General features: G+C 34.9%; 1 protein-coding gene across 1 annotated transcript; it reads right to left on the bottom strand.

Moving 5' to 3' along the window:
• Positions 1-8549: 8549 nt before the first annotated feature.
• On the bottom strand, positions 8550-9452 carry LOC115936296 (olfactory receptor 4A8-like). Its single transcript, XM_031016465.2, is given in 1 exon segment — positions 8550-9452. A coding segment is annotated over 1 exon segment (903 nt).
• Positions 9453-21958: the final 12506 nt, after the last annotated feature.

The raw sequence follows: 21958 nt of genomic DNA, 5'->3' as shown, positions 1-21958 counted from the left end.
AATAGTGACTTACACACATGATAAACATTTTGTAAGTCTCTATTGAGTTCCTCATCTCCTCAAAGATTTTCATTTTAGCCTACAGGTAACAGCTTCTGCCTCTAAGTTTTAGTGAATATTCTGTACAGAAGAAGAGTGAAAGGCCCAACAATCATTGATATATTTCATAACTCCTTGTCTAAGACATATTTCTTGGCACAGAAGTCAGCTATGATGAATAGGCAACAGATTATTGGTCTCAAGAATGTTACTTTCTCATGATGGTAATAGACTCTAAATAAATAAATTCGTGTATATTCAGTGCTTTGAGTTTGTAGTTGTTGTAGTATCTTTATAATCTGTGTAGCATCAAAAGTAATATCTTCTGAAATATCTCACTCAGTACTGTGGCATTCCACAGTTACACATTCAGTCCTTCATGCCTCGAAAGATGTTAAGTCTTTATGAATACCTCATTAAATGTCAAGAGACTGGACATTAACCTGAATAAATAGTAAAATATTATTTATCACATTATTCCCTGTAGCAATTACTTGGTCTGACCCTCTGTTGCCTTATAAGGAGCTGCACGTCTCTGCAACTTATTCTTGCCTATTCCACAATTTTTTAATCATATTTACATACAGTATCCTGATTTTCACCAACAAATTTTGAACTCAAGAAAACTAACTGATGGCTATCATCAACTGCCACGTTAGCTGTGAGCTTTTTTTCTGATTTCTTCGGGTGAACTAGATAGTGAGAGAGGAGAAAATAGACACCGTACAAAAAGGTACAGAACAGAGTACACTGTTTTATTTTTAACACTATTTAGATACCAACAGTATTCAAAAATAGAACCTTGGTGTCCAGATTCCAAAAAAGCATACTGAAAGAGAAAGTCCAAGTTCACTGTAAGATGACATCAATTTGAGTCATTTTCTGAATGAATTTACATGTCTGTCTCAGTTTGCTCACTGGAAAACAATGTGATTGAATTAGATGAACTGAGAATCCTTTCCAGTCAACCACCTACAAAACTGTTAGTGCACCCCTCCCTTATATTCTGCTGACTCTTTCATTTTTCATATATTTATAATTAAATAGCAATTTCCAAGCTCATAACTGTTACATGAATAACGGTAGTCAGTGGTAGATGTTTCATGATTAGAGTGAGTAAATTATGACTACAAGTTTCCCACTCAATATGTGCCTATTTAAGATCCAAGAAATCCTTGGAAAGAAAGTGTAGCATGTGGCGAATAATGGGGACAAAGGAGCCACACTGCCTCAGCTACAAGCCCAGTTTCACCACTTACTATATGATTTTGGGCCACTTACTAAACTGCTCTATGCCTCATTTTCATTTGAAACATCTAGAGTTCTTTTATTACAACAAAGTAAAGTTTCCTAGAACACTGGCTGACACCTGGTAAAGGCCCAGTAAAAGACAGCTAATACTTGTGTTCCTGAATGCTTCACTGTGAACACTGGATCAAAACAAATCATGCTGCTATAAAGACACATGCACACCTATGTTTATTGTGGCACTATTCACAATAGCAAAGACTTGGAACCAACCCAAATGTCCAACAATGATAGACTGGATTTAAAAAAATGTGGCACATATACACCATGGAATACTATGCAGCCATAAAAATGATGAGTTCATGTCTTTTGTAGGGACATGGATGAAACTGGAAACCATCATTCTCAGCAAACTATCGCAAGGACAAAAAACCAAACACTGCATGTTCTCACTCATAGGTGGGAATTGAACAATGAGAACACATGGACACAGGAAGGGGAACATCACACACTGGGGCCTGTTGTGGGGTGGGGGGAGGGGGGAAGGATAGCATTAGGAGATATACCTAATGTTAAATGACAAGTTAATGGGTGCAGCACACCAACATGGCACATGTATACATATGTAACAAACCTGCACATTGTGCACATGTACCCTAAAACTTAAAGTATAATTTAAAAAATACAAATCATCTGCATCTTTGTCAATTTGAAAGATTTATAGACATAGTCCAGAGGAAAAAACAGATAGAAGACACATATAATTCAGGAAAAGCTTTTGGGGACACAATATAATTTTATGTCTTGTATGTCTTAGGTATTATCCATTTAATTATGTATGAGTAGTGATTTTATCTGTGATGGAAAGTATCTTGACAATATCAGGCAGAATTATAGTAGAAAATTTGGACCCATCATCAGACAGAGAGCTAAATGGTTAAAAAAAATGAAAAAAAAGGGATCAAATCAGAAAACAGAGTAATTACAATAAATAACTTGATGTCCATCGGTAATAAGAAGATAAAGATTAATGTGATAACTGAGTCTAGTGTTCTTCTAAAAATCTTCAGAGAGTGAGGAAATACTGGAAGCACAACCCGCTGTGATCCCTGAGGAGACTCAGGAGGCTTCTTCGGGTAGCCAAACAAACACAGAGCAAATCCTAATAAACAACAGAAAGAAAAGAAAAGAAAACTCAGAAGAAAAACAAAACACATTGATTTCTCAAAGTCTCTCCATCTGATGGTTAAGGACAAACTTAAATTATAGAGAGCAATAGGACAAGTTGAGATAAAAACCCCGACTTTGTGATTATTCGCTGCTGAGGAAAACTGCAGAATTACTAAACCTCAAATACAGACAGGATGATTCCATTTACATAAATCTGGCAGTGGAAGAGGACGTGTGCGGAGAGAGTCTGAGCTGTCTCTAGAAGCCAGCTGTGATGCACTTTCCACATGTCTCATTCATGTTACCACTTCCAGCTGATAAAGAGTTCTGGCACTGTTGAAGCTATAGACTTATAGAGATGCACATGCTGAAGAACACAAGAGAATAATGTAGCCTATAGCCAATTCTGTTATTTTTTTTACATCTTGCTTGCTGCAAAGTTTAGTGTGTTTTCCTCCTTTCATCATCAAAACTACATTCAACAGGAAAATTCTATTTGGCAATTTAAATGTTTACTTGTAAAACTAGGGTATAAAATTATCCTTTATAGTTTAAATAATTAAAAACATATACTTTAAAAACTGAAACATAGCATTACTAGGCTTTCAATGTAAACTGCTAAGTTAACAATTTTCTAGAAAAAATGATTTAATATAGTTTCCTAAGTTCATGCCATTTTCAAAAGATAAAATTCTATAATAACACAAAAACATCTATAATATTATGTTTCACAGTCACAGTTTTATAAATCTATTTAAATGACAGCTGACTAGGTACCTTCCTGACCATATGTGTCTATTAGTATATTTGCTGCAGTAATTTTTAGATTCATAAGTAAAATCCTGTATTATGCTTCCAGAACATAACAGACATTTGTTCATTTACACTTCAACAAACTTGACATGATCCAGAATTTTAAATTCTCTAATCAAATATATCTGAAAGTAATTTTACACATTTATTAATATATCATATAAAATATAATATCCCAAACACTAAGATTACACATCTATTGATTCATTTATTATCAGGTGTAATATGGAACATGTTTTTCTTCTTATTTGACAAATGGAAACATATAATTAGGCTGTATATTAAAACCAAATATACATTGTATATGCTGATAAATTTCCATGTGTGCTAGCTTAATTTTTCCAATTAGAATTTATCAAATAAAACCATTGGTTTTTAAGATATTAGCTACATTTCAACATATCACAGGAATTTTTAATGAATTATCTCTTGTCAATGGTTTCAAATACTCACATCTTGGTCCAGAAAAGCAATGCTTCTTTCACTGAGGATTGCCATAGATACCTCATGCCTCTATGTGTCCTCATGAAACACAGGAATATACATGGCTGATCCATGGATATAGAACTAGTTCCTAGTGGCTACAGTTTCCACAGTTCCATGCAGGCTTCTCATTATCTTAGTCTTTAGAGAAGTATAGCACTATCCTAAGCAGATGACCAAACTATAATAATGCTTTAAGATAATGACAACATTTACTGTGAAAGGTAATGAATATTCTCACCGGCTGGAAAATGCCTTTGAAGAAAAACAAAGAGACTGTCTCTGCTTGACTATGTAAAAGTGGAACTAATTAGTGGAAATTAACCTGGACAACACCCTTTTATATGACACAAGTAGTAACACTTAAATTTGTTACTTGAATATTTTCTCAATTATGGTGAAGCAACCACAGGTACTTTACTGTGATTGAGGATTTATAACATTCATGTGCCCAGCTATTAAGCTTTGTACCTAACAAGGACAATGCTGAGATTTAACTTCATGGAGAATCCAGTGACAGAGCTTTCCCACAGGCAGAAGCCAAACTCTTCAGTCTTTCAGTCACTCAACTAGCATATCCCTAAGACCACTTCTTCCCTAAGTAAAAGCATGTCTCTATATCTCCCCAATCTCATCCTAGGAAATTGAGAACTTTCACTCATTTTTACAAGCAATGGTAGACATTGCAAGAAAATATTACACCTAGAGGACTAGATACCAACTGAAGACATACTCTACCTTGGGCAGAAATTTAACTGTTTTGATATCTCCTGGGCTGCTCTATCAGAAAAATAATTCTTCCATTTATGTCTGTAGACACAGTCTATAACCTTTACATCAACAATATTTTAGAAAGAGAGAATAACGTCACTATAGATTAGTTAATTAGAATATTTGGAACAACTTCAAATGAAATAACCTCTCTGTATACTTTTTTCTTACAAAATCCCTAGAGGAAAAAGATTTGGTTCTTGCTAAGGAAGAGTACCTAATGACAAGTAATGTGAAATGCCTGCAATATGAAAAGAATAATTTTAAAGTGAATTGAATAATAAGTTATGAGATGCATGTTATGAAATATTTAGGTAAGGCAAGTAATATTTCAGCCAGAATTAAAGGAGAACCAGCCCCAGGTTCTCTTTGCTAAAAATGCTCCCAGTGAGGAGGGCCTTACCCTTCCTGTTAGAAAGTCTGTGCCCAAGAAGCCCTGAGGCTCAGAGGCAGAGAGCCTAAGAACGGAAGTTGACATTCTGATTCATGGAAAAATAGGTAATCATAGTGCTGCAGTTTTAGTTAGAGTACAGGCTTTTGAGGCTTTTGATCAAGACCTGTATCTAAGTCAGATATAACCATAATGATCAGTAGTCCATTGATATGGTTTGGCTGTGTTCCCACCCAAATCTCAACTTGAATTGTATCTTCCTCATTTTTCTCTTGCCATTGCCATGTAAGAAGTGCCTTGCACCTCCCACCATGACTCTGAGGCCTTTCAAGCCCTGTGGAACTGTAAGCCTAATTAAACCTCTATTTCTTCCCAGTCTTGGGCATGTCATTATCAGCAGTGTGAAAACGGACTAATACATCCATTAACTCAATATTTTAATTATATTCTAATATCAATCCAATAACTGTTTCTATAATAAAGAAATTTTTATTTCCAACAAGGAAGCAGTATTTAAGGGCTTCCACTGTTATTTCCATGACTTGGCTTACCATTGGATCTACTGAACACCTTCATCTCATCATATGTTGAGCTAAATGTTTGATCTTTGTGTCATAAGAGTCTTAAAGAGTCCCATAAATAGCTATCTGAGATAGCTAAAGTCTTTATCACATAACAGCTTACACTAAAAGTTAGTCATTTTCAACTTAGCTAGTAAATGGATTAAACACATCACCCCAAATATAATATGTATTACTGCTAAAATTCAAAGAGCATGTCTATGTGTGCTGCACTGTCTTACTGGTAAGTGCTAAAACGTGCACGAAAATATTTTTATTCTGCAGAACTATCAGATATGATCAAGGATACTGTGGTCTAAATTATGATTCCAAGATGAAGAAATAATACAAAAATAGGACCTATATCCCAATACCAGAGTGGAAGTGGATCCTTCCTCAGCCAAGCTTTCATATGAGATGGTAGCCCCAAACATCACCTTGATTACAGTTTTGTGAGAGACCTTGAAGCATGGGAACCTAAGCCATCCTTAGTTTCCTGACCTACAGAAATTGAGAATGAACACTTATTGTTTGAATCACTAAATTTTGAAATAATTTCCTTTGTATAAATAAATAACTCATAAATATATCTAGAGTATGCTTCAAATATTGGGAAGCATGCCAATAAATATTTAGTGAACCTATGAATCAAAGAAAAAAGTATAATGTAAATAAGCTAATATTTAGAACTCAGCAATAACAAAAACATCAAAATGTTTGAGGTGTGATCAAAACAGTACTTAAAGTAACATGTATAGCTATAAAAGCTTACATTTAAAATAAATATTTAAAAGCAGGCATCTGAGCCTTCACTTTAAGATGCTAGAACAAGAACAGTAAATAAAAGCCAAGGTAAGCAAATGAAAGGACATAAATATAAGATCAAAAGCAATAAAATGGAAAACATAAAATAGAGAAAATGAAAATAGCCACAAGTTGGTAATGAAATTGATAAATTGCCAGCAAGAGTTATCAAAGGAAAGACAAATTCAAATTACCAATATCAGAAATCATAAAACACATAATCACCCCATAGATCTTTTAGACTTAAAAGGTTAGAAAAGGATTGTTCTGAAATACATTATTTCAATTAGTTTGACAGCTTAGATGAATTACGTAAAATGTAGGGAAAGAACAACCTTCTAAACATGACACAAAAAGAAACTGAAACAACCCATCTCCTTCCAAGTAAAGAGCTATCCTTACTTGCAGATAACATGATAGTGTTAGAGAAAACCCTAAAGAATAACTTTGTAGGAATAAGAAGTAAATTTACAAGTTTATAGGACTAAAATGTCAAATAAAAAATTCAATTTCCTTTACATACATACTAGGAACAATGACAAATGGATTTTTTAATTAAAAATCTGTGATGAAATCTGAAAACATAAATACTTATGAATAGATAAGGAAGATCCCTACATGAATAACAACTGCAAAACTCTTCAAAAATAAACATTTTAAATACCTAACAGATATACTGTATTCAGGAATTAGAAAGCCCAATGTTGTTCAGATGTTGTTAGTTCAAGATGATTTATGGATCTAACTTAAAATGAATAAAACTACAATATGCTCTTTTTGAGATGTGGACAATTTTCCTGCATGCTCATCTGCAAGGTGACTTTGAAACTTCCGCATCAAAGGTTATCTTCTCTTTCTGTAAAACCTCAAATCTGGGTGGTCATGTGATCACTATGACAAATAGGATATGATGCAAGTGACATTGTGTCAGTTCCGGACACAGCCCTTAGCTGGCCGGACCCATCTACTTTCTACCACTGGGATCTCTGAGCACGATGTAAAAAGCTAGACTATTCTCTGGAGTGATCTTGTGCTCCTTCATCTAAAGGGATAGGAAGAGGACCCAATGCATCTCTTAAGGTCATCCCTTCCAATATGCTTTAAATGTGCATTAAGTTATCCTGCATTTACATAAAACTCAGTTATCAGCTGAATAAGACAGTGACTTCAGTCCTTGCCACACAAAACAGAAGAAACACCCAGCCAACAACTGCCTGAATTCCTGACTCACAAAATTTTGAGATAAAATAAAATGAAGGTTGTTTGAAATCACAAAAACTGTGGAGCCCTGCACCATACATGAAGACAGGACGAGAATAAAAAGTGGCCCCTTAAAGTGTGGTGTTTCCATAACAACAATGTAAAGTGTCTGGAACTGGCTGTAGTATACAAAACCAAGGGCCTCCATTATATTGTAAGTAAAGGCTGAAAATAGACATAACTGTTTAGTAATTCTGTTACCTATAGTAAGGTAGAAAATAAAAAATGTACTTAAATGAATAGGTGGATACGACTAAAATTTCCAAATAGAATATTGAAAGTTACAGCTGTTTATTATAGCATTGTATGTTATAATAAGTCAGATTTTTAAAATAATACTACTTAAAAGATTAACTGTTACATTTTCAGACAGAATTTACAAGAAACATAAAAGAGTCAGAACTTGCGGGTGTCAAAGATGAAAATGGTTTCCCTTTCCAGTCTCTGCAAAGAGCTAAGTACTCTAAAAGTAAGAAGGGCCATCCAAATAAAAGTCATTCCAAACTTGTGGGTGTAAAGACACTACGAATAAACTTCAGAAAAATTTAATAGTGGGTCACGTAAGTACCTTAAACTAGACAAATATAATTCCAAGGTTCTTAAGAGTATTATCTGACTGCACATAGAGTTTCAGCTCAAGTCTGAGAAGGGGCAGTTTCAAAGATATTTGTGAATATGATGCTTGTATATTCCACAAAGTCTTTAAATAAATTACACAGAAGGAAGCACCATAGCCTTCCCTTTTGAACAGGAGCATCTATTTTAATTACCTATTCCTCCTTTTCTCCACTCTGTGCTGGGAATACAGGAGAAATGTCCTGTCTCAATAGATGTGTAATAGAGAAAATACATAATTGAAAATGTACACAATAGGACCTGCACCCAAGCAGCCCCATCCACTCTCAGTTCTGGATATAGAGGTTGAGATCTTGAACTTCAAACAGATGCCATGATAGGATGACTTCTTAATTGAGCTTGGAGCATCTAAATCTTGTCTTCCCACTTTGGTATCACAAGAGTTTTTCTATAGCATTTCTCATCTCTGAATTTCTCAACGTGTATATAAAAGGATTCAACATGGGTGTGATAACTGAATAAAACACAGTCAGGAATTTATCAATAGGAAAGTTTGAAATGGGTTTAACACATATGAAAATACAGGGAACAAAAAACAAGATAACCATGGTAAAGTGGGAGCTGCAGATAGACAGAGCTTTATGCCTCCCTTCCTGACTATAAGTTTTAAGGGAGTTTAGGATGACCTCATAGGAGATTAGTAGAAGGGTGAAGATGACCATACAGATTGCTCCACCATTGAAAACCACAGCGAGGCCTATGAAGTAGGTGTCAGTGCACGCCAGTTCCAATAAAAAGTATATGTCACAGAAAAAGTGATCAATGACATTGGGGCCACAGAAAGGGAGACTGTACACAACTAAAATTTGAAACACAGAATGCAGAAAACCTCCAGTCACAGCCACCACCAAAAGAAGGATGCAAACCTGTCAATTCATGATGGCCAAATAGTGCAGTGGCTTACAGATGGCCACGTAGCGATCATAGGCCATCACCACCAGAAGGAAGACGTCAGTATCACCAAACAAGTGGTCTATAAATAGCTGACCCATGCAAGCTGGGAAGGAAATAGTCTTTTTATCACAGAGTAAGTCTACAATCAATACAGGAGAAATGGTGGTGGAATACACAGCATCTATAAATGACAGGCAGGCAAGGAAGAAGTACACTGGGGAGCCCAAAGAGGGACTGGCAATAATAGTCAACACAATGAGCAGGTTCCCCACCATAGTCACAATGTATATGAGTAAAAACATGACAAATAATGCATTTTGCACATCAGGATCCTGAGAGAAGCCCAGGAGGACAAATTCTGTAATATTGTTATTCTGTCTCATTTTCTCTTCTTTAAGGCTTGTATCAGAGGTGAGAGCTCAGGAGAACAAGACCTGTAATGAAATAGTGAACAGGAATATGCTTACATCCATTGTGTCGCAGAGCACCTTTTTATTGCTGTATCCTCAATAGTGATTTACACACAATAAACATGCAGTAAGTCTCTATTGTGTTTCTCATCCAAAGAGTCCATCTTCCCTTGACAATTCTATTTCTCCACAAAGATTTTCATTTCTGTGACAGGTAAAGGCTTCTACCTGTAAGTTTTAGTGAATATTCTATACAGAAGAAGTGTTAAAGTCCCAAAAGCCACTCATACATTTTATAACTTCTTATTTAAAACATTTTTCTTGGCACAGAATTCAGCTATGATGAATAGGCAACAGGTTCTTGTCTCAAATGACTTACTCTCTGCTTGTGGTAGCAAATGCTAAATAAATAATTGACATAGATTTAGTCCTTTGTGTTTGTATGTGTGGTATCTTTATAATATGATCTGTGCAGCACCAAGAATAACATCTTCTGAAATATGTCACTCATTACTCTGGCCTTCTACTATTAGACCTTCATTCCTTCATGCCTCAAAGTATGTTCAGTCTTTATTAGTCTTTCATTAAATGTCAGAAGACATGACTCTGAAATGTATAAATAGCTATATTATTTATCACATTGTTCTCTGTAGTGATTACTTGGTCTGACTCCTTGTCCAACTTATAAGGAGCTGTGATTCTCTCCATTTTATCCTTGCCTATACCTCAATTTTTTCAACACTTACATACAATATCTTAATTTTAATTAATTTGAACTCAAGTGAACTAACTCAGGACTATCACCAACTACCAAATATGCCATGTTTTTTTTTTTCATGAATTCTTGAGATGAGCTATGTATTGAGAGAGGAGAAAATAGACACTGTAGAAAGAGGTACAGAACAGTAGGACATGGTTTTATTCATAACACTATTTAGATACCAAAAGTACTCAAAAATAGAATCTTAGCTACCAGATTCCAAGAAGAAGCATACTGTAAGAGAAATTCCAAATTCCATGTAAGAAGACATGGATTTGAGTCATTTTTTGAATGCAATTACAAGTCTGTCTCAGTTTACTCACTGGAAAACAATGGGATTAAATTTGAGAAATTCAGAATCCTTTCTAGTCAACTATCTACAGAACTATTAGTGCATCTCTCGTTTATGGTATTCTGCTGACAATTTTCTTTTTTTATAAATATATAATTAAATAAAAATTTTCCAAGCTCATGACTGTTACATGAAAAATGGTAGTCTGTGGGACAATGGGTTTTATTATTACAGTGAGTAGTGACTATAAGCTTCTCACTGAGTATGCACCTATTTAAGATCCAAGACATCCTCAAAGGGAAAGTGTAGCATGTTGTGAATAATGTGGACACTGGAGTCATATTTCTTCAGCTACAACCTCATGTTCACCATTTTTTATGAGACTTTGGGCCATTTACTAAAGCTCTCTGACCCTTACTTTCATCATTTGTACAATGGGGATCCCAATAGTCATTAGCTCTTAATTGCTTGATTTTCAGCAATTTTGAACTTCAGTGAACTAACTGTTGATTTATAAAAGAAAGTAAAGTGCCTAGAACACTGGCTGGCACCTAGTAAGGACTCAATAAATTATAGTTATTATCAGTGTTCTTGAGTGCTTCACTTTGAAGATAGAACACATCATGTGAATCTTTGTCAACTTGAAAAGATTTATAGACATAGTCTAGGTTAAAAAGAATAAAACACTCATAATTCAGGAAAACCTTTTGGGGCACACAATAAAATTGTATGTCTTAGGAATTACAAATTTAATTATGTATGAGTAGTAATTTTCTTTGTAATGAAATATACCTTAATGAGAAGCAAGCAGAATTCTAGTAAAAAAAAAAGTTGAACTGATCATCGGCAGGAGAGCTAAGTGGTAGAAAATGAAAGAAAAAGGGGTCAAATCAGAAAAAAAGAGAAATTATAGTAAATACATTAATATTCACAGGAAATAAGATGATTAATTTCATAATTAAGTGAGACAAATTAGCTGGGCATGGTGGTACACACCTGCTATCCCACCTACTCAAGAGGCTGAGGCATGAGAATCACTTGAACCCAGGAGGCAGAGGTTGCAGTGAGCCAGGATCACACTACTGTCCTCCAGCTTGGGTGACCGAGTGAGACTATCTCAAAAAAAAAAAAAATTGAGGCTAGTTTTCTGCTAAAAATCTTCTTCAGAAAAATTTATTTTAGTGAGGAAATACTGGAAGCACAACCTCCTGTGGGTCCCTGGGTGACTCAGGAGGCTTTGGGAATAGCCATAACAAATAGACATTGACTAGATCCTAGTTTTAAAAAAAAGAAAAGAAAAGACAATTCAAAAAGAAAAATAAAAACAACATTGATCTCTTAGTGTCTCTAGATATGACAGTTAAGGACAAACTTAAAGAAAAGAAAACAATGGGACAAGTAGAAACACAAACCCAAACTTTGTGATAGTCACTGCTGAGGAAAACTACAGAATTACTAAATCTCAAATGTAGACAAGATGATTCCGTTTACATAGATCTGACAGTGGAGGAGGATGTGCGCAGAGAGAGTTTGAGCTTCCTTAGAAGCCATTTGTGATAAACATTCCACATGTCTCATTCACATTACCACTTCCAGCTGATTCCAGAGTTCTGTCATTGCTGATGTTATAGACTAACAAAGGCACATCTGTTGAAGAACTCAAGGGTATAATAAAACCTATAGCCCATTCTCTTTTTTTCACATCTTACTTGCTGCAAGATTTAGTTCCTTTTTGCTCTTTAATCATCAATGATAAATTTCACCAGGATAAATCTTCTCTTGGGCAGTTTAGATGTTTACTTGTAAAAACCAGGATATGTAAACTATCCTCTTTAGCTTAAGTCATCAAAGATTTAATACTTTAAAAACTGAAAGATAATATTACTAGGCACTCAACATAAATAACTAAGTTAACACTTTTCTAGACAAAAAAAACTTAAGCTTCCTAAGAACGTGATTTTTCAAATGATAAAATCCCATAGTAACAAAAATAATCCCTTATAGATAAAATTTATAAAACAATACGGTTTTGTAAATCTCTCTAAAGAATAGTAGACTCAATACTTTCCTGAACTTGTATATGCTGAGATAATTTTTAGATTCACACATAAAAGACCATATCATGCTTCCAGAACATATTAGGCATTGATTTATTTACACTCTAACACACTTGATATAGTCTGCAATTTTAAATTTTCCAATCAAATATATCTAAAAATAATTCTATACCTATGTTAATGTATCACATAATAAAATATTCTACATACTAGATTATAAATCTATTGGTTTACTTATTTTATGTAGAACATGTTTCTCCTGTTACTTGGCAAATTAGAAAATAAACACTTATAAGGCTATATATGAAAACCAAATATACTTGTATACTCTGATTAATGTCTGTCTTTTGCTTGCTTAATTTTCCCAATTAAGATTCCTCCAATGAAAACAGGTGAGATTTAAGACTTTAGCTATATTTCAAAACATTACAGGAAGTTTCAGTGAGTATCCCTTGTCAATTGCTTCAAAAACTCACATCTTGGGTCTTGTCCTTGGTCCAGAAAAGCAATGCTTCTTTCACTGAGGGTTACTGAAGATATCTCATGCATCTATTTGTGTTTTAAAACACGTGAAAAATGTATGGCTGGTCCATGTATCTAGAAATATCTCTTAGTGGGACAATTTCCATATTTCCACACAGGCTTTCTATTATCTCAATCTTTCAGAAAAGTATAAAGGTATCCAGAGCAGATGTCCAAAATATAGACACTTAAACATAATGCCAGAATCTACTGTACAAAGGTAGTTAAAATTTTACATCCTCTGGAAAATTTCTTCATAGAAAAACAGAGATAATTTCTTTGCATGACTATATAAATATTGACCTAATTAGTGGAAATTAACCTGGGCACGCCCATTATCTGGTGACCCAAGTAAGCAAACAAAAAATTTGTCAACACAAAAATTTGTTTCTTGAATTTGTAACTTCTCTGTCAATAATGGTGAAACAACCATGAATACTTTACTGTGATCGAGGATTTATAACATTCATGTGCCCAGCTATTTAGCTCTATAGCTAACAAGGAAATGCTGGGATTTAACTGTGAAAAAGCCAATGACAAAGCTTTCTTACGGGCAGAAGCAGAACTCTTCAGTCTTTCAGTCATTCAAATAGTATATTCCTAAGACCACTTCTTTTCGGATTAAAGGCATGTCTCTATATCTCCCAAATCTCATTCCAGGAAATTGAGATCTTCTACAAATTTTTACAAACAAAGGTGGATGAAATAAAACAACCCATCTAGAGAACTAGATACCAGTTGAAGACATACTGTAGCTTGGGCAGAAATTTTAATGTTTAACCTATCTACCTCATAGGTTATTCCATCAGGAAAAGAAATCTTCCATTTATATGTGTAGACATAGTCTATGACTTTTACATCATCAATATTTGTAATTAAAAAGACCATAAGGCATTTATAGATTAATTAGAATATTTGGAACAAATTCAAATGAACACTTTTCTTCTAGAGAACAATCCCTGGGGGAAAAATACTTGGTTCTTGCCAAGGAAAAAGACTTGGCTTTTGTCAAGAAAGAGTAACTGAATGCGAAGTAATGTGAAAATCTTGTAATGCAAAAAAAGAAATGCTAAAGTAAACTGAACAATAAATTATGTTTTACATTATGAAATACTGAGGTAAAGCAAGTAATATTTAAGCCAGAATGACGAGGAAACCAGGCCCAGATTCTCTTACCTAATCACGTCCTCAGCAAGGAGGACCTAACCTTGTTGATAGAAAGTCTGTGCCTAAGAAGCCTGAGACTTACAGGCAGAGAGCCTCAGAACTGAAGTTGAGATTCTAACACTTAGAAAAAGAGGTAATCATAGTTGTACAGTTGTAGGTTGGAGTAGAGGTTTTTAATCAAAACCTGAATCTGTGTCATATGCAACCATAATGATAATTAGTCCATTAATTCAATCCTCTAATGTATCACTCCATTTTTACACTGCTATAAAGAACTGCCTGAGACTGGGTAATTTATAAAGGAAAGAGGTTTAATTGACTCACAATTAAGCATGTCTTGGGAGGCCTCAGGAAACTTACAATTATAGCCGAAGGCAAAGGGAAAGCAAGACACCATCCTCACAGAGCGGCAGGAAGGATAAGTGCTGAACAAAGGGAAAAGAGCCCCTTTATAAAACCATCAGATCTCATGAAAACTCACTATCATGAGAACAGCATGAGGGAAACTACCCCCATGATTCAATTACCTCCACATTTTCTCTCCCTAGACATGTGGGGATTATGGGGATTACAATTCAAGATGAGATTTGGGTGGGGACACAAAGTCTAATCATGTCATTCTACCCTGGGCCCCTCCCAAATCTCATGTCTCTTTCATATTTTAAAGAGACAGTTATGCCTTCCTAACAGTCCCTCAAAGTCTTAATTCATTCCGGCATTAGCCCAAACTCCAAGTCCAAAGTCTCATCTGAAACAAGGCAAAAAATGTACTTCAAAGCATTTAAAAAACTAACAAGGAACAAAGAAGGATATGGTGGCATGTTTCTCTGTCCTAGCTACTTGGAAGGCTGAGGTGGGAGTATCACTTCAGCCTAAGAGTTTGAGTTTAGCATGGGCAATATAGCAAGAGAGAAGAGAAGGGAAGGTAAAGGGGAAGAGAAGGGGGAAGGGAAGGGGGAATTTAAGTCTTTAATCCATTTTAATTAGGTTTTTGTATTTGGAGAAAAATAGAGATCTGGTTTCATTCTCCTACATATGGACATCCAGTTTTCCCAGCATTATTTGTTGAAGAAATTTTTCCCCAGCATATGTCTTTTCCCTAGCGTATGTTCTTGGCACGTTTGTTGAAAATGAGTTCACTGTAGGTGTGTGGAAGGGAAGGGGGAACGGGGAGAGGGCAGGAGGAAGGAAGGGGGAAGTGGAAGAGGGAAGGGTGGGGGAAGGGAGGGGAAAGGGACGGGGAAGGGATGGGGAAGGGAGTGGGGAGGGGAGGGCAGGGGAGGTTTAATCAACACCATTAACAAATTTGACCAATTTACATAAGAGAACAATGTGCCCAAAATCTGTGGAATATACATTGATTTTTAAAATTTTAATTTTTAATTTTTGTGGGTGCATAGTACTTCTGTATATTTATGTGGTACATTACATGTTTGGATACAGGCATGCAATGCATAATAATCATATCATGAAAAATGGGGTATCCATCCCCTCAAGCATTTACCCTTTGCATTACAAACAATCCACTTATACTCTTTTAGTTATTTTTAAATGTACAATTAACATATTATCAACCATAGTCACCCTTTTGTGCTATCAAGTAGTAAGTCTTATACACTCTTTCTGATTATTTTTGTACCCATTAACTATCCTTATCTCCCACACTCTCTCCTCCCCACTACACTTCCTAGCTTCTGGTAACCATCCTTCTATTCTCCACATCCCTAAGTTCAATTGTTTTGAATTTTAGATCCCACAAATAAGTTAGATATCATGATGTTTGTCTTTCTTTGCCTGGATTAATTCACATAATATAATGATCTCTGGTCTTATCCATGTTGTTGCAAATGAGTGAATCTCATTCTTTTTAATGGCTGAATAGTACTCCATTATATATAGATACCACATTTTCTTTATCTATTTATCTGTCAATGGACACATAGGTTGCTTCCAAATTTTGGCTATTGTGAATAGTGCTGAAACAAACATGGGAAGGCCAATATCTCTTTGATATACTAATTTCCTTTCTTTTAGGTATACATTGAGCAAAGGGATTACTGCATCATATAGTTGCTCAATTTTTAGTTTTCTGAAAAACCTTCAAACTGTTTTCTATAGTAGTTGTACTAATGTACATTCTCATCAACAGTGTATTAGGATTCCCTAATATTTTGCTCATTTTTTCATTGGCTTATTAGATTTTTTTTTGAGATGGAGTTTCACTCTTCTTGCCTAGGCTGGAGTGCAATGGCACGATCTCAGCCCACCACAACCTCTGCCTCCTGGGTTCAAGTGATTCTCCTGTATCAGCCTCCCGAGTAGCAGGGATTACAGACATGCTCCACCACGCTTGGATAATTTTTATATTTTTAGTAGAGATGGGTTTTCACCATGTTGGCCAAGCTGGTCTTGAACTCCTGGCCTCAGGTGATCCTCCCACCTCAGCCTCCCAAAGTGCCAGGATTACAGGTGTGAGCCACCATGCCCAGCCAGATGTTTTCCTATAGAATTGTTTGAGCTCCTTCTACATTGTCATTATTAATTCTTTGTCAGATGGGCAGTTTGCAAATATCTTCACCCATTCTATGAGTTGTCTCTTCACTTTGTTGGTTGTATCCTTTGCTGTGTGGAAGCTTTTTAACTTGATGTGATCCCATTTGTCCATTTTTACTTGTGCCTTTCTGTGCTAGGGAAATATTGCTCAAGAAATCTTTGCACAGACCAATGTCCAAGAGAGTTTCCCCAATGTTATCTTGTAGTCGTTTCATATTTTGAGGTCTTAAACTTAAATATTTAATCCATTTTAATTAGATTTTTTGTATTTAGAGAAAAATAGAGATCTAGTTTCATTCTCCTACATACGGACATCCAGTTTTCCCAGCATTATTTGTTGAAGAAACTGTCTTTTCCCCAGCATATGTTCTTGGCACCTTTGTTGAAAATGAGTTCACTGTAGGTGTGTGGATTTGTTTCTGGGTTCTCCATTCTGTTCCATTGGTCTATGTGTCTGTTTTTAGGCCAGTACTGTCCCATTTTGTTTACTATATCTCTGTAGCATAATATGAAGTCAGATGACATGATTCCTCCAATTTGGTTCTTTTGCTCAGGATAGCTTTGGCTAGTCTGCATCTGTAGTGATTCCATGTAAATTTTGGGATAGTTTTTTTCTATTTTTGTGAAGAACGTCATTGGTATTTTGATAGGGATTGTATTCAATCTGTAGATTGCTTTGGGTAGTATGGACGGTTTAACAAAATTGTTTCTTCCAATCGATGAACATCAAATATTTTCCCTTTTTTGTGTGTGTCCTCTTCAGTTTCCTTAATCAGTGTTTAAGGTTTTCATTATAGAGATCTTCCACTTTTTGGATTAATTAATTCCTAGGTATTTAATTTAATGTGTTGCTTTTTAAAATGGGATTATTTGTTCTTTTTCACATTGCTCACTGTTGGAATATAGACATTCTACTGACTTTTATATGTTGATTTGGTGTCCTGAAACTGTGGAATTTATTATTTCTAACAGTTTCGTTGTGGTTATTCCAAATATAAGATCATATCATCAGCAAACGAAGATAATTTGACTTCTCCCTTTCCAATTTGTATTCCCTTTATATCTTTCTTTTGTCTAATTGCCCTAGCTAGGACTTCCAGTACTATGCTTAATAACAATAGGGACAGTGGGCATCTTCGTGTTCCAGATCTGAGAAGAAAGGTTTTCCATGTTTCACCATTCACTATGAGACTAATTGTGGATCTCCCATATATAGCTTTTATTATGTTGAGGTATGTTCCTTCTACCCCCAGCTTTTTCAGGGCTTTATCATGAAGGGATGTTGAATTTTATCAAATACTTTTTCAGCATCAGTTGAAATGATCATATGGTTTTTACCCTTCACTCTGTTGATATGATGTATCACGCTGATTGATTTACATATGCCGAAATCCCAGGGATAAATCCCACTTGGTCATGATGAATGATGTATTGCTGAATTCAGTTTGCTAGTATTTTGTTGAGGGTTTTTGCTTCAATATTCATCAGAGATATTGGCCTGTAGTTTTGTTTGTTGTTGTTGTTGTTGATATATCCCTGTCTGGTTTCAGTATCAGGGTAATAGTGACCTCAGAATAAGTTTGAAAATATTCCTTACTCCTCTATTCTTCAGGATAGTTTGAGTAAGATTGGTATTAATTCTTCTTTAAATGTTTAGAAGAATTCAGATGTGAAGCTATCAGCTCCTGGGCTTTCCTTTACTTGGAGGCTGCTCAGGTTTTGGATTTCTTCCTCATTCAATCTTGGTAGGTTATTTGCATCTAGGAATTGTCCATTTCTTATAGATTTTCCAATTTATTGGTATATAATTGTTCATAGTAGCCACTAATGATCCTTCGAATATATGCAGTATCAATTTTAATGTCTCCTTTTTCATTTCTGATTTTATTCATTTGGATCTTTTTCCTTAGTTACTCTGGTTAAGTTCTATCAATTTTGTTTAACTTTAAAAAAAAACCTTTTGTTTCATTGATATTTTGTATTTTTATTTATTTATTTCTGCTGTGATCCTTATCATTTCTTTTCCTCTAGTTTTTGGCTTTATTTCCTCTTGCTTTTCTACTCCTTTAAGATGCTTTGTTCGCTTGTTTACTTGAAGGGGTTTTTTTGGTGTAAGCACTTATAGCTATAAACTTCCATCTGGGTAATGCTTTCTCTGTATTTGATAGATTTTGGTATATTTGTTTCCATTGTTTGTTTCAAGAGATTTATCAGTTTTCTTCTTTTTTTTAAGTCAGTATAATTTATTTTTATAATAGTCTACATTCACGAGAATGCAGTAAGATTCTGCACTGATGTATTGCTGCTGAGAGGTAATTGATATAAATCTAGAAAACCATTTGAAAGTAGGAACTGTCTTTCAAGTGCCCCTCCCTTTAAAAAGACAAAGGAAATACCATAAAATTAATTTCTTCATGGACTCCACTGATCATTCAGGAGCATTTTGTTTAATTTCCATGTACTAGTATGGTTTCCAAAATTTCTCATTATTAATTTCTAGTTTTATTTCATTGTTGTCAGAGACGATAATTGATATTATTTCAAATTTTTTGAATGTTTTTGGACTTGTTTTTGTAACCTAACATATGGTCTATCCTTGAGAATGATTTGTGTGCTAAGGAAAAGAAAATGTTTCCTGCAGCCACTGGATGAAATGTTCTGTAAATACTTATTATATCCATTTAGTCTTTATTGCAGATTAAGTCTGAAGTTTCTTTGTTAATATTCTATCTGAAAGACCTTGGATACAAAAAAAAATTGATAAATTGAACTTCATCAAAATAAAAACTTTGGCTCATAAAAACTGTTAATAATATGAAAAAGTGAGCCACACATTGTGAGTATGCTTACAATACATATGTCTGAATAAGAACTTGTATCTAGAATTTATTAAGAAGTTTTACAAGTCAAGACAAGCCACATGATTTTTTTAATGCTCAACAGACCAGCCAAGAATTATATGCTCAATATCTTTAGTCATCCAGGAAATGCAAATTAAAACCAATCCAATTGTTACTGAGGATGCGGAATAACTGAAACTTTCATATGTCCCTTGTGGAAGTATATAATTTTACAACTGTGTTGAAAAACTTTTTGACAGTTATAAAATTTAGTCTTTACCCTCCCTCCTAACAAGCATATATCTATAATACTACAACCCATGTGTCTTGGATAAAGACCTGTTAATGGCCCAAAATAAATCCCTGTATGGGCAGATATAAACACACATGTGGTCCAGTGCAGCTCAGTGTATGGCAAGATATAGCCCCATGTGTAGACAGACACAGAACGGGGTGATATCATATGCAAAACTTATATAAATGCAATCATAAAAGTAATCAAATACTGATCTTTGTGTTTTCACATACAAATCTGTCTGTTCATATATAGACTTTGTGTTCAGTTAGATACAGACCCAGGTATCACTGGATACACACCTATATATGGTCATACAGACATACATGCTGCTGGATACAGATCCGAGTGCACAGTCAAATACAGACTCCTATATAATGACATTCAAACCTGTATATAGTCAGATACAAGCCTATGTGTGTCTGAATACAGGCCTATGCCCATGGCTTTAAAGACTGTGCCAGGAAATGCCAGGAAAAGACACTGAGTCCTCTCTTGTCAGCTCATTGAAAATATTAATCAAATGTAAATAAGAGAATTCCCTTTTTAAATGAAAAAGTCAAAAGGCAAGGTATATATAGACTATGAAGATGTTTACAACTTTTTTTAATCTTTAAGTTCAGTGGTACATGTGAAGGTTTGTTATGGGGATGTCATGGAGGTGTGTCATTTTAGAAGTCTGACATAGGGGGTCGTTGTATGGATTATTTCCTCACCTAGGTATTAAGCCTAGTACCCATCAGTATTTCTGTGATCCTCTCACACCTCCCACCCTCCATCTTGTCTGTTGTTCCTCTCTATGTGTTCGTGTGTTCTCATCATTTAGCTCCCACTTAGAGGTGAGACCATGTGGTGTTTGGTTTTCTGTTCCTGTGCTAATTTGCTAAGGATAATGGCCTCTGGCTCCATCCATGTTTCTGCAAAGGACATGGTCTTATTCTTTTTTATGGCTGAATAGTATTCCATGCTGTGTATGTACCACATTTTCTTTATCCAATCTACCAACGATGGGCCGTTATGTTGATTTCGTGTCTTTGCAATTAATAGTGCTGCAATGGGCATGTGCATGCATGTGTCTTTATGTTAGAATGATTTATATTCTTCTGGGTATATAACCAGTAATGGGGTTGCTGGGTCAAATAGTAGCTCCATTTTTAGGTCTTTGAGGAATCGCCACATGGTTTTCCACAATGGTTGAACTAATTTACACCCCAATCAACACTGTGTAAGCATTCCTTTTTCTCTGCAACCTCCCCAGCACCTGTAATTTTTTTACTTTTTAATAACAGCCATTCAGACTGGTGTGAGATGATATCTCACTGTGGTTTTGATTTGCATTTCTCTAATGATCACTAATATTGACCTTTTTTCACATGCTTGTTGACAGCATGTATGTCTTGTTTTGAAAAGTGTCTGTGCATGTCCTTTGCCCACTTTTTGATTGAGATTTATCAATCAAGACTTCACAATAAGTGTCTTATTCTAGGTAGGAAAATGAGATATTATAATACACCATTTTGCTCAAAATAAACAAGTAGGGTCATGAAACCCTAAATATAATTTTATGAAAAGTATTCAAGCTTTAGAAAACAGCCCTAAGGTTTATTAGGAAAAATAAATATTTAGATATTGCAAGAAAGCTGAAAAAGATTAGTAATTAAGGGAGACTATCTCTATTTAAATATTTAAAATCCTTGACCACTGGGATAGTGTGTTGGTGAAAAAAAAAACCAAAAAACAAGAAAAGAAGAAACAGAAGAAGTGTCCCGAGATTGAACCTTCTAGATGTAAAGAATTTGACATACTGAAAGGATAAATTCCAAATTGCTATTGAAAATAATTAATGGATTAGATTGGCAGATTATTTTACCTGTTTAGGAAAACTAGACTTCAATATTTTCTTATGATAAAGAAAAATAAATTTTCCATTGGCTGGAAAACAAATGTTTTTGTAAAGTGATTTTTTTAATGGGGACGACTGGAGGCAGGAGAG

This window comes from Gorilla gorilla, chromosome 9, assembly GCF_029281585.2.
Source record: "Gorilla gorilla gorilla isolate KB3781 chromosome 9, NHGRI_mGorGor1-v2.1_pri, whole genome shotgun sequence".
Classification (NCBI taxonomy): Eukaryota; Metazoa; Chordata; class Mammalia; order Primates; family Hominidae; genus Gorilla; species Gorilla gorilla.
Note: the sequence above shows the minus strand (reverse complement) of the source record. Positions and strands in the feature narration are given on the sequence as shown.